This window comes from Erythrolamprus reginae, chromosome 3, assembly GCF_031021105.1.
Source record: "Erythrolamprus reginae isolate rEryReg1 chromosome 3, rEryReg1.hap1, whole genome shotgun sequence".
NCBI classification, from domain to species: Eukaryota; Metazoa; Chordata; class Lepidosauria; order Squamata; family Dipsadidae; genus Erythrolamprus; species Erythrolamprus reginae.
Genome location: NC_091952.1, coordinates 6,275,593 through 6,287,050, shown reverse-complemented (window position 1 = coordinate 6,287,050; position 11,458 = coordinate 6,275,593). Strand labels below are relative to the sequence as shown.

Below are 11,458 nucleotides of genomic sequence, written 5' to 3'. Positions count from 1 at the left end.
TGGTGTTTTTGCGATGCTGCGATTTCACTGATGCTCCCTCAGGGGAATCCCAGCAGTGCAAAAACGGGCGCTTCGGCTGGCAAAAGGAGTGAATTTTGGGCTTGCACTCATTAATCGCTTTTCCATTGATTCCTATGGGAAACAATGTTTCATCTTACAAACTTTTCACCTTAAGAACCTCGTCCCGGAACCAATTAAGTTTGTAAGACAAGGTATCACTGTATAAAAGAAATTTAAATTACTTTAAAAGAATTATACAAAATTACTAAAAGTGTTCAATACAGTCATGCAGATTCATCCAATTCAATCATTCATAATATCGGCCGGAGACAAGTTCATCACTCACGGCCCCTTATCATTGACGAGGGAAATTCCTGCCTTGGTTTGGACCAGGAAGCATTATCGGGGGGAAAACAAGGATCTTTTGCCCAACTAAATTTTGTTGTTTTTGTTTACAGGAGCACAATGTACACACTGCTTTCTGGGCTTTACAAGTACTGTTCCGACGAGATGAATACTGCATCTTAATCCTAGGATTGGACAATGCTGGAAAAACGGTGTGTACCTAGGCTTGTTGATAGAAACAAATTTCACCCATCTCTAATTTAATCAGGGGGTGTCATTTGCAGGTAAAGAGGCCTGTCCCACTCAGGGCTTCCTCAAATGAAAATTTTACAATAGTTTTTTAAAAAATGTTTAAATTGCCTTCACGTGTGCAAAGCAGCGTCTACGTTTCCTGCATCGGATGATGAAAGCACATCTTTCTCCTTCTATCCTGGCCACTTTTTATAGAGGCACAATTGAGAGTGGATTTCTGTTTGGTTTGGTGACAGTAGTGCCTCAGAGAGAAGGTCCATATAGAAAGTGATGAGGACAGCAGGTAGAAAGCCCATACAGAGAGTGGTGAGGACAATGGAGAAGATTAAAGAAAGCTCTTTCCTGTTATTCAGGATGCTGCTTAAAAACGCTCTCTGGTTAGAGCTCAAAACATTGTTAGAGATCCCACACATCCACTGCCTCAGCGAGATTCATATTTATGTCCATGGTGCCTTGACTTATGACCGTCATAATAATAAATAATAATAATAATAATAATAATAATAATAATAATAATTTATTAGATTTGTATTCTGCCCCTCTCCGCAGACTTGGGGCTGCTCACAACAATAATAAAACAATGTACAATGTGACAAATCTAATGTTTAAAAGAAAACATATTAAAAACCCAACATTTAAAAACCATGCAACACAAGCATACCATACATAAAACTATATAAGCCTGGGGGAGATGTCTCTGGTCCGATGCCATGTAGGGCTTTATGGGTCATTACCAACACTTTGAATTATGTTGGAGAGAGTGTTGGAGAGACGTGAGCGAACCTAGGTAACCCCACAATAGCTCTCGCGGCCGCATTCTGCACGATCTGAAGTTTACCCTATACCGCTTCAGACAAATAATTATTTATTTATTTATTCAATTTTTATGCCGCCCTTCTCCTTAGACTCAGGGCGGCTTACAACATATTAACAATTGCACTTTTTTAACAGAGCTAGGCTATTGCCCCCACAATCCGGGTCCTCATTTTACCCACTTCGGAAGGATGGAAGGATGAGTCAACCTTGAGCCAGTGATGAGATTTGAACCGCTGACCTTCAGATCTACAAGTCAGCTTCAGTGGCCTGCAGTACAGCACTCTGCCTGCTGCGCCACCCCGGCTCATTATCCAACATCTTCTTAAAAACTTGCAGTGTTGGAGCATTTACAACTTCTGGAGGCAAGCTGTTCCACTGATTAATTGTTCTAACTGTCAGGAAATTCCTCCTAAGCTCTAGGTTGCTTCTCTCCTTGTTTAGTTTCCACCCATTGCTTCTTGTTCTACCCTCAGGAGCTTTGGAGAAGAGGCTTGACTCCCTCTTCTTTCTGGCAACCCCTGAGGTAGTGGAACATAACCAACTCACATTTTCCTTTACGTTTTGCGGATGCCGCAAAGTCCCTGAGGGGAACAGGGTCTTCAGAGGGACTTAGGGCAACCCAGACGCTTGGGGTCACTCACGAATTCGAATCCTAGAAAGAAAACTTGGACACATTTCTCTCCGGGTGAAATGACACAGTTTTGGGCCGTGCACTTCCTTTTATTTGGGGGGAATATGCAAAGTATATGTCAAGTGGTATACAAACATCCAATAACATAACTCTAAGATATGACACAAACTTCCGAGTCCTTCCTATCTACATATGGCACGTAACTACCGTAGCTTCTACTGAACAAATGTCTCTTATGGCCAATTTCCTGGGACCTTTGTTGTGAATATGGTTATCTCCTGTTTACCACATAGCAAGGTCTTTTATTGCTGCTTTCGTCCGGTGTGCCCCAGGAAATGTAAACATGCATCCTTTTATCACAGTTTAAGTTTAAGTTTAATCAGATTTGTATGCCGCCCCTCTCCAAAGACTCGGGGCGGCTCACAGCAATAGCAATACAATGTAAGACAAATCCAATATTTAAATTAATTTAAAAACACCACAAGTTAAAAACCAATCATACACACTAGCGTACCATGCATAAATTTTATAAGCCTAGGGGGAAGGAACATGTCAATTCCCCCATGCCTGACGACAGAGGTGGGTTTTAAGGAGCTTACGAAAGGCTAGGAGGGTGGGGGCAACTCTGATACCTGGGGGGAGTTGGTTCCAAAGGGTCGGGGCCGCCACAGAGAAGGCTCTTCCCCTGGGTCCCGCCAACCGACATTGTTTCGTTGACGGGACCCGGAGAAGGCCAACTCTGTGGGACCTAACTGGTCGCTGGGATTCGTGCGGCAGAAGGCGGTCCCGGAGATATTCTGGTCCAGTGCCATGAAGGGCTTTATAGGTCATAACCAACACTTTGAATTGTGACCGGAAACTGATCGGCAACCAATGCAGACTGCGGAGTGTTGGTGTGACATGGGCAAATTTAGGAAAGCCCATGATAGCTCTTGCAGCTGCATTCTGCATGATCTGAAGTTTCCAAACACTTTTCAAAGGTAGCCCCATGTAGAGAGCGTTACAGTAGTCGAGCCTCGAGGTGATGAGGGCATGAGTGACTGTGAGCAGTGACTCCCGGTCCAAATAGGGCCGCAACTGGTGCACCAGGCGAACCTGGGCAAACGCCCCCCTCGCCACAGCTGAAAGATGTTTCTCTAATGTGAGCTGTTCTCATCCTGCTGACACATTCTTGTTATTCAAGGGGGGCTGCCTTGAACCGCTTTATGGCCAGTCACTTCCAAGCAGATTTCACCAGAAATGCAGACTCAATTTGTGACCTACGTGCAGTCCTGTTCCTGGCTAATGGAATAAAAGTGTATAAGACAGTTATGTTAGAAGTCCAGATATTAAATCCTATCCTAACATGATATGACAGCCACAACCTTTCCTTTTATATTTTCTTTCCTTCCTCCAGACTTTTCTTGAACAGACCAAAACGAGATTCAACAAGAACTACAAAGGGATGAGTTTATCCAAAATTACAACCACTGTCGGTTTGAACAGTAAGTTGACCTTGATAGCTGAAGAATGGGAGAGTATGAGTGGCTGACATATACCTTCGATTGGCGTTACCTAGTGTTTCTCAGATAGTGGGGTGGGCCGCCTGGGGTCACGCAGAGCGATGTCGGTGGGGTACGTGATCCTGGGGCTAGTGGGGTTTTTTGCCTCTGGCAATAGAGTATTTTTGCACCGAACAATAGTACACAGACAGAGCAGGAGATACAAAGTGTAGGTAACAAACCTTTAAGGGACACCATGAAAAAATATTTAACAGGGATGAAAAGAAAGGAGGAGAGAGAGATACAGAGATAATGGAGGCATCTGTAATATGGCAAATGATTTAGCTTTACTTGATAAGGGGTCAAAGCAATGGAAACTGCAGTTCAATGTTTCCAAATGTAAAATAATGCACTTGGGGTAAAGGAATCCTCAATCTGAGTATTGCATTGGCAGTTCTGTGTTAGCAAAGAGAAGGTTTATGGGGTAGTGATCTCTGACAGTCTCAAAATGGGTGAACATTGTGGTCAGGCGGTAGGGAAAAGCGAGTAGAATGCTTGGCTGCATAGCTAGATGTAAAAGGGTGGCATACAAATCTAATAAATAAATAAATAAGAACAAAGGGGCACAATCTGAGGTTAGTTGGGGAAAAGATCAGAAGCAACGTGAGAAAATATTATTGGACTGAAAGAGTAGTAGATGCTTGGAACAAACTTCCAGCAGACGTGGTTGGTAAATCCCCAAGAACCGAATTTAAACTGTCCTGAGATAAACATATATCCATCCTCAAATAAAATACAGGAAATAGTATAAGGGAAGACTAGATGGACCATGAGGTCTTTTTCTGCCGTCAATCTTCTATGTTTCGATAATGAGACAAACGTAAGTCCCCCGAAAGTTAAGATGAGGAAATATAGAAACATAGAAGACTGACGGCAGAAAAAGACCTCATGGTCCATCTAGTCTGCCCTTATACTATTTCCTGTATTTTATCTTACAATGGATATATGTTTATCCCAGGCATGTTTTAATTCAGTTACTGTGGATTTACCAACCTGTATTTTATCTTTCAATGGATATATGTTTATCCCGGGCATGTTTAAATTCAGTTACTGTGGATTTACCAACCACGTCTGCTGGAAGTTTGTTCCAAGGATCTACTACTCTTTCAGTGAAATAATATTTTCTCACGTTGCTTTTGATCTTTCCCCAACTAACTTCAGATTGTGTCCCCTTGTTCTTGTGTTCACTTTCCTATTAAAAACACTTCCCTCTTGGACCTTATTTAACCCTTTAACATATTTAAATGTTTCGATCATCTCCCCCCTTTTCCTTCTGTCCTCCAGACTATACAGATGGAGTTCATTAAGTCTTTCCTGATACGTTTTATGCTTAAGACCTTCCACCATTCTTGTAGCCCGTGTTTGGACCCGTTCAATTTTGTCAATATCTTTTTGTAGGTGAGGTCTCCAGAACTGGACACAGTATTATTCCAAATGTGGTCTCACCAGCGCTCTATACTGTATAATGAAGTGTATGTAGCGCTTGGCTTCACTGTGACTATGGTGGGAGACGAGGAAAGACCGCTATGTTTACTGTGTCTAAAAATGTTGGCAGTGGACAGCATGAAGCCAAATAAATTAAGTGTCACTTAAACACATTATACCCCATCGTGCTAGATAAACCACTTGCGTTTTTTCAGCGAAAATGTGCTGAATATTGCAAACAATTGTCTCATCAGAGAGTTGGGGGGGGGGCGTGAAATGTTTACTTCTTCCTGGGAGGGCGTAACAGAAAATAATTGAGAAGCACTGGCGTTACCCAACATTGTGGGTGACATCAAATCACAGCTTTTTGCTTTTTCATATTAATATGAACAAGCCATTTCTGTAAGGTTCTATCAGTCTAATCAGTAAAAACCCAAATCAAAGTTTCATTCTTTTCCAAGCATCTGAATTTTGATCATGCGATGATAGAGGTGCCACAGCCATCATAAGCATGAACCCTTGGCCAAGCATATGAATTTTGAACACATGATCACGGGGATGCTTCAAAAGTCATAAATCTGAAAAACAGTCATAAATCACTTTTTTCCCCACAGTGTCGTCGTAACTGTGAATAGTCACTAAATGAACTGCCGTAAGTCAAGGACAACCTGTATCTTCAAAGCGCTTTAGACTTTCTGCTACGTACGTCTATTTTAGACTGAGTCAACCCCAAAGAAGTTAAATTAATTGTAATGCAGAAAAAAAAAATTTGCACAGTGCCGTCAGGTGGTAGGGAAAGCAAGTAGAATGCTTGGCTGCATAGCTAGAGGTATAACAAGCAGAAGAGGGAGATTGTGATCCCACTATATAAAGGGCTGGTGAGACCCCATTTGGAATTGTATTGGCAGTTCTGTGTTAGCAAAAACTTCAGAAGAGAAGGATTTAGGGCTAGTGATTTCTGACAGTCTCAAAATGGGTGAACAGTGTGGTTGGGTGATAGAAAAAGCAAGTGGGATGCTTGGCTGCATAGCTAGAGGTATAACAAGCAAAAAGGGAGATTGTGATCCCGCTGTATCGAGCGATGGTGAGACCCCATTTGGAATACTGTGTTCAGTTCTGGAGACCTCACCTACAAAAAGATATTGATAAAATTGAACGGGTCCAAAGACGGGCTACAAAAATGGTGGAAGGTCTTAAGCATAAAACGTATCAGGAAAGACTTCATGAACTCAATCTGTATAGTCTGGAGGACAGAAGGAAAAGGGGGGACATGATTGAAACATTTAAATATGTTAAAGGGTTAAATAAGGTTCAGGAGGGAAGTGTTTTTAATAGGAAAGTGAACACAAGAACAAGGGGCCACAATCTGAGGTTAGTTTGGGGAAAGATCAGAAGCAACGGGAGAAAATATTATTTTACTGAAAGAGTAGTAGATCCTTGGAACAAACTTCCAGCAGACGTGGTTGGTAAATCCACAGTAACTGAATTTAAACATGCCTGGGATAAACATAGATCCACCATAAGATAAAATACAGGAAATAGTATAAGGGAAGACTAGATGGACCATGAGGTCTTTTTCTGCTGTCAGTCTTCTATGTTTCTATAGGGATGCTTCAGAAGTTGTAACTTTGAAAAACATAAGTTACTTTTGTCCAGTGTTGTTGTAACTTTGAACAGTCACTAAATAAACTATCGTAAGTCAAGGATGACCCATATCGCCAAAGCTCTTTAGACTTTCTATTATGTGCCTCTATTTTAGACTGAGTCAACCCCAAAGAATTTAAATTACAGTGTTCCCTCGATTTTCTTGGGTTCGAACTTCGCGAAATGTCTATACCAGGGTTTTTCAAAAATATTAATTTAAAAATACTTTGCAGGTTTTTTCCCTATACCACAGTTTTTCCTGCCCGATGACGTCATATGTCATCGCCAAACTTTCTTCTGCCTTTAATAAATATTTTTTTTAATAAACTTTAATAAATAAACATGGTGAGTAATAATCTAAATGGTTGCTGAGGGAATGAGAAATTGCAATTTAGGGGTTTAAAGTGTTAAGGGAAGGCTTGTGATACTGTTCATAGCCAAAAATGGTGTATTTACTTCCGCATCTCTACTTCGCGGAAATTTGACTTTCGCGGGCGGTCTCGGAACGCATCCCCCGCAAAAATCGAGCGAACACTGTAATCGTAATGCGGGGGGGGGGGGGAATGTTCATGCTGAACTCTTATCTTCTTGTGTCTCCTAGTTGGCACCATAGACATTGGGAAAGCTCGGCTGATGTTTTGGGACCTAGGAGGACAGGATGAACTTCAGTCTCTTTGGGACAAGGTAGGGTGGATAGATAGGACTACAAATTATGCGGTCCTTCAACAAATCAACAATGCCTTAGGGGTGCAATTTTGCTGAAACTGGACATAAATACCAGTTTTGGGGTTATAAACATCATAAAACATTTTCATGTGACTGCTGGACACCACAAAGGATAGTAACTGTGATCTGGTTGCTGAGCCGCTAGCTGTTGTTCCAGAGGCTTCAGGAAGTCTCCAGAGTGTGAAAAACAGCACAATGGAAGTCCCTTTTTCCAAATTTCCCGTTTGCCCGTGGGGCCATTTTTCACACTTCCCTTAAGCCCACGGAGGGTGAAATGGCTTTCTCCAAGGAAAGAAAGAAAGAAGGAAAGAAAGAAAGAAGGAAAGAAGGAAGGAAGGAAGGAAAGAAAGAAAGAAAGAAAGAAATGATATGATATACATGTGTGTATGTACACACACACACACACACACACACAGTATTTTTTGGAGTATAAGACGCACCGGAGTATAATACACACCTTAGTTTTTGGGGAGGAAAATAGGAAAAAGAATCTGTTTGCCAGGTATTCATCTGGCTAGCGTCCTTAGTCTGGTCAGCTTCAGCACATTATTTTATATCCTGGTTAGAGCTTTAAAAAAACTTTATTTGGAGAGAGTAACAATGAAAGAGCTTGCAAGCCGGTAAGAACTAGGAACATCATTAGCACCTGGAAAGAAACATTTGGCGCAAGTACAGTGATCCCCCGGTTATTGCGTCCCCGACCATTGCGAACAGGGTAATTTGCGATTTTTCAACCCGGAAGTAAACAACACCATCTGCGCATTCGCGCCCTTTTTCTTTCTATGGCCACGCATGCGTAGATGGTGGAGTTTGCCGGGCAGATCAGCTGCTGGGCGGCTTCCCTGGGTCTTCCCCTCTTGCCGGGGTTTCCCCTTTGCGTGGGCGGCGGGGAAACCCCAGCCCCGCTTCCCAGCTGAGTGGGGGAAACCCCAGCCCCGCTTCCCAGCTGAGTGGCGCGAGCAACGGCGTGGGCGGGCGAAGGGCGGGCGGCGCTGGCTTCCCCTCAGGAGACGCGCCTTCTCTCTTTTTTTTCTTGCGGCGAGCCCGAGCCGTTCCTCTCTCGACCGCAGCCGAGCTTCCCTCGGCCCCCTTTGGCCCCGTCGCCTCCTCCCCGCCTGCGAGACTCTTCTTCTCCGGCTTTCGGAGCTCCTCCGCCGTCACCCGGCTTCTGGCAGAAGCCTTCTCTCTTTTTTTTCGTGCGCTTGGCGAGGAAAAGCAGGCGGGGAGGAGGCGAAGGGAAGCTCGGCTGCGGTCGAGAGAGGAACGGCTTGGGCTCGCCGCAAGAAAAAAAAGAGAGAAGGCTTCTACCAGAAGCCGGGTGACGCCGGAGGAGCTCCGAAAGCACGAGCGGCGGCTGGACGAGCGGCGGCCGCACCAGCAGCGGCGGCACGAGCGACGGGGCCAAAGGGGGCAAGAGGGAAGCTCGGCCGCACCAGCAGCGACGGCACGAGCGGTGGCGGCACGAGCGGCGGCCGCACCAGCAGCGGCGGCACGAGCGACGAGGCCAAAGGGGGCCGAGGGAAGCTCGGCCGCACCAGCAGCGGCGGCATGAGCGGCGGCCGCACCAGCAGCGGCGGCACGAGCGGCGGCCGCACCAGCAGCGGCAGCACGAGCGGCGGGGCCAAAGGGGGCCGAGGGAAGCTCGGCCGCACCAGCAGCAGCGGCACGAGCGGCGGGCGGACAAGCGGCGGGCAGGCGGGCGGGCAGGCGGCTCCTCAGCTGTTGGGCGGGGGTCTTCCCAGGTGCGGAAGTAAAAAACACCATCTGCACATGCGCGGCCATGAAAAAAGGGCGCGCATGCGCAGATGGTGTTTTTACTTCTGCAGCGCTACTTCGCGAAAACCCGCTCGTTGCGGGGGGTCCTGGAATGGAACCCTCGCAACGAGCGGGGGATCACTGTACAGCAATGGAAAAAACCCTGCAAAGACTTAGGGCTTGGAAAACATTCTTTGCAGAGAGTAACAACGAAAGAGCTTGCAATCTGGTAAGAGCTGGGAACATTGTTAGCACCTGGTTAGGGCTGGAAAGAAACATTCCGAGCAAGTAGAGAATGAAAAAAAACCACCTACAAAGACAGGGTTTGGAAAACATTCTTTGCATAGAGAACCAAGGAAAGAGCTTGCAAGCAGTAAAAGCTGGGAACATCATTAACACCTGGTTAGGGGTGGAAAGAAACTTACTCAGAGCAAGTTAGAGTTATGAAAAAACCCTGCAGATACTTAGGGCTTGGAAAACATTCTTTGCAGAGAGAAACAATGAAAGAGCCTGCAAGGTAATAGCTGGGAAGATCGTTAGCAGCTGGTTAGGGCTGAAAAACAAAAGGTTACTTTCAGAGTATAAAATGCATGCAAATTATCAGCCTCTTTTAGGGATTAAAAGGGTGTGTTTTATACTCTATAGTGTTTGTGTGTGTGTGTGTGTGTGTGTATGTGTGTGTATGTGTATGTGTGTGTATGTATATATATATGTCACATGTTTTTGCTGAATTTGAAAATTAAGGGAGACTAGGATAGATCTATTTCGGCCTTATTTTGGCCTCATCAGCTAGCCATACTCTCACTGGGACTTGAACCTGCAACCTTTGCGCCTTGTAAGGCTGAGAATTAACCTCTAGGCTACATACCCAATCCCTTCAGCTCTGTACCAGGGAATATATATATATATTAACACCATCTATAACATTTAAAAGAATAAGCAAGAACCATACTTCCGAAATTTGGCCTACATTTAATTTTCAACAGTCAAAATTTGACCCTTTGGGGGTTTTATGACATTTGCAAGAAGACACATTTTAATGTAGCTTTTCCACTGAAGAATAGAGCATGTTCTTGGAAACGTTACCAGGCAGCACCAAAGGCATTTTATAGAAGTTGCAAAGAGTTGCAACGGAAAGCATGAAAAGCTTTAAAGGCTCCCTTAATTGACTGCAGGTTCTTTTTTTTGCTTTTTACGTGGCCTCAGTATTATGCAGAATCCCACGGGGTCATTTACATCATCGATTCCACCGATGAGGAAAGGCTGTCGGAATCCAAGCGAGCTTTTGGTAAGTACGTGTGTGTGTGTGAGAGAGCGAGCCAGACATTTGAGGTTTGACATATCTCCAAGGAGTTACTGCTTCTCCCCCTGCAGTGAGGAAATTCAATTGCACAAATTGCCAACAGCCAGTTTGGGGTAGTGGTTAAGAAGTTGGCCTAAAAACAAAGAGACGGTAGGTCCTAGTCCTGCCTTAGCTATGAAAGCCGGCTGGGAGACTTTGGGCTAATGCCCAGGAGAACCCGAGTTCTAGTCCTGGTTTAGCCCTGCAAACGGCTGGCTGGCCCATCTCAAAGGATTTTTACAACTGGATTAACGTTAGGGAGAGAGAGAAAGAAAACTCGAAGTGAACAAAAAATAAACAAATTTGGATGCACAAAAATATCACAAACAGAGAAAAAGTAATATTTTATTCATTCGTTGATTCCTTTTTACAGATTAAACTTAATTATAATTTTGACAATAATAATATAAAATGCAATGCTCAGATAAGAAAAACAGATAAACAATTGTATAAATGTATAGATAGAGAACTTCGCTGTTACACTACACCGGGAAATTAAATTTAAAGCAGAGCTGCAAATTGGCAGCCGGGGGAGGGAGGGGGGAGGATGGGTGTATGTTTGATGTAACCAAAATGACGATTGTACTCACACTCCTTGAATAATCTGTTATGTCAGTGTATTGTTTTATGTCTTTGTAAATATTCAATAAATATTATGTTTTTTTAAGAAAATAATAATTTATTAGATTTGTATGCCGCCCCTCTCCAAAGACTTGAGGCGGCTCACAACAATAATAAAAAACAATATTATAGTGAAACAAATCTAATATTAAAAAAGAAGCATATAAAATCCTATCATATTTAAAAACCAAACAGCACATACATACCAAACATAAAATATAAAGAGCCTGGGGGAAAGGTGTCTCAACTCCCCCATGCCTGGCGGTATAGGTGGGTCTTGAGTAGTTTATGAAAGACAAGGAAGGTGGGGGCAGTTCTAATCTCCAGGGGGAGTTGATTCCAGAGGGCCAGGGCCGCCAC

The 11,458-nt window shown here is 44.0% G+C and overlaps 1 protein-coding gene across 1 annotated transcript in view; it reads left to right on the top strand.

Annotated features, from left to right (window-relative positions):
* Positions 1-465: 465 nt before the first annotated feature.
* ARFRP1 (ARF related protein 1) overlaps positions 466-11,458 on the top strand; it is a 29,484-nt gene continuing 18,491 nt past the window's right edge. The window contains 5 exon segments of the mRNA XM_070744424.1: positions 466-496; positions 499-557; positions 3,441-3,528; positions 7,256-7,338; positions 10,342-10,423. Coding sequence (XP_070600525.1) covers positions 466-496; positions 499-557; positions 3,441-3,528; positions 7,256-7,338; positions 10,342-10,423 — 343 coding nt within the window.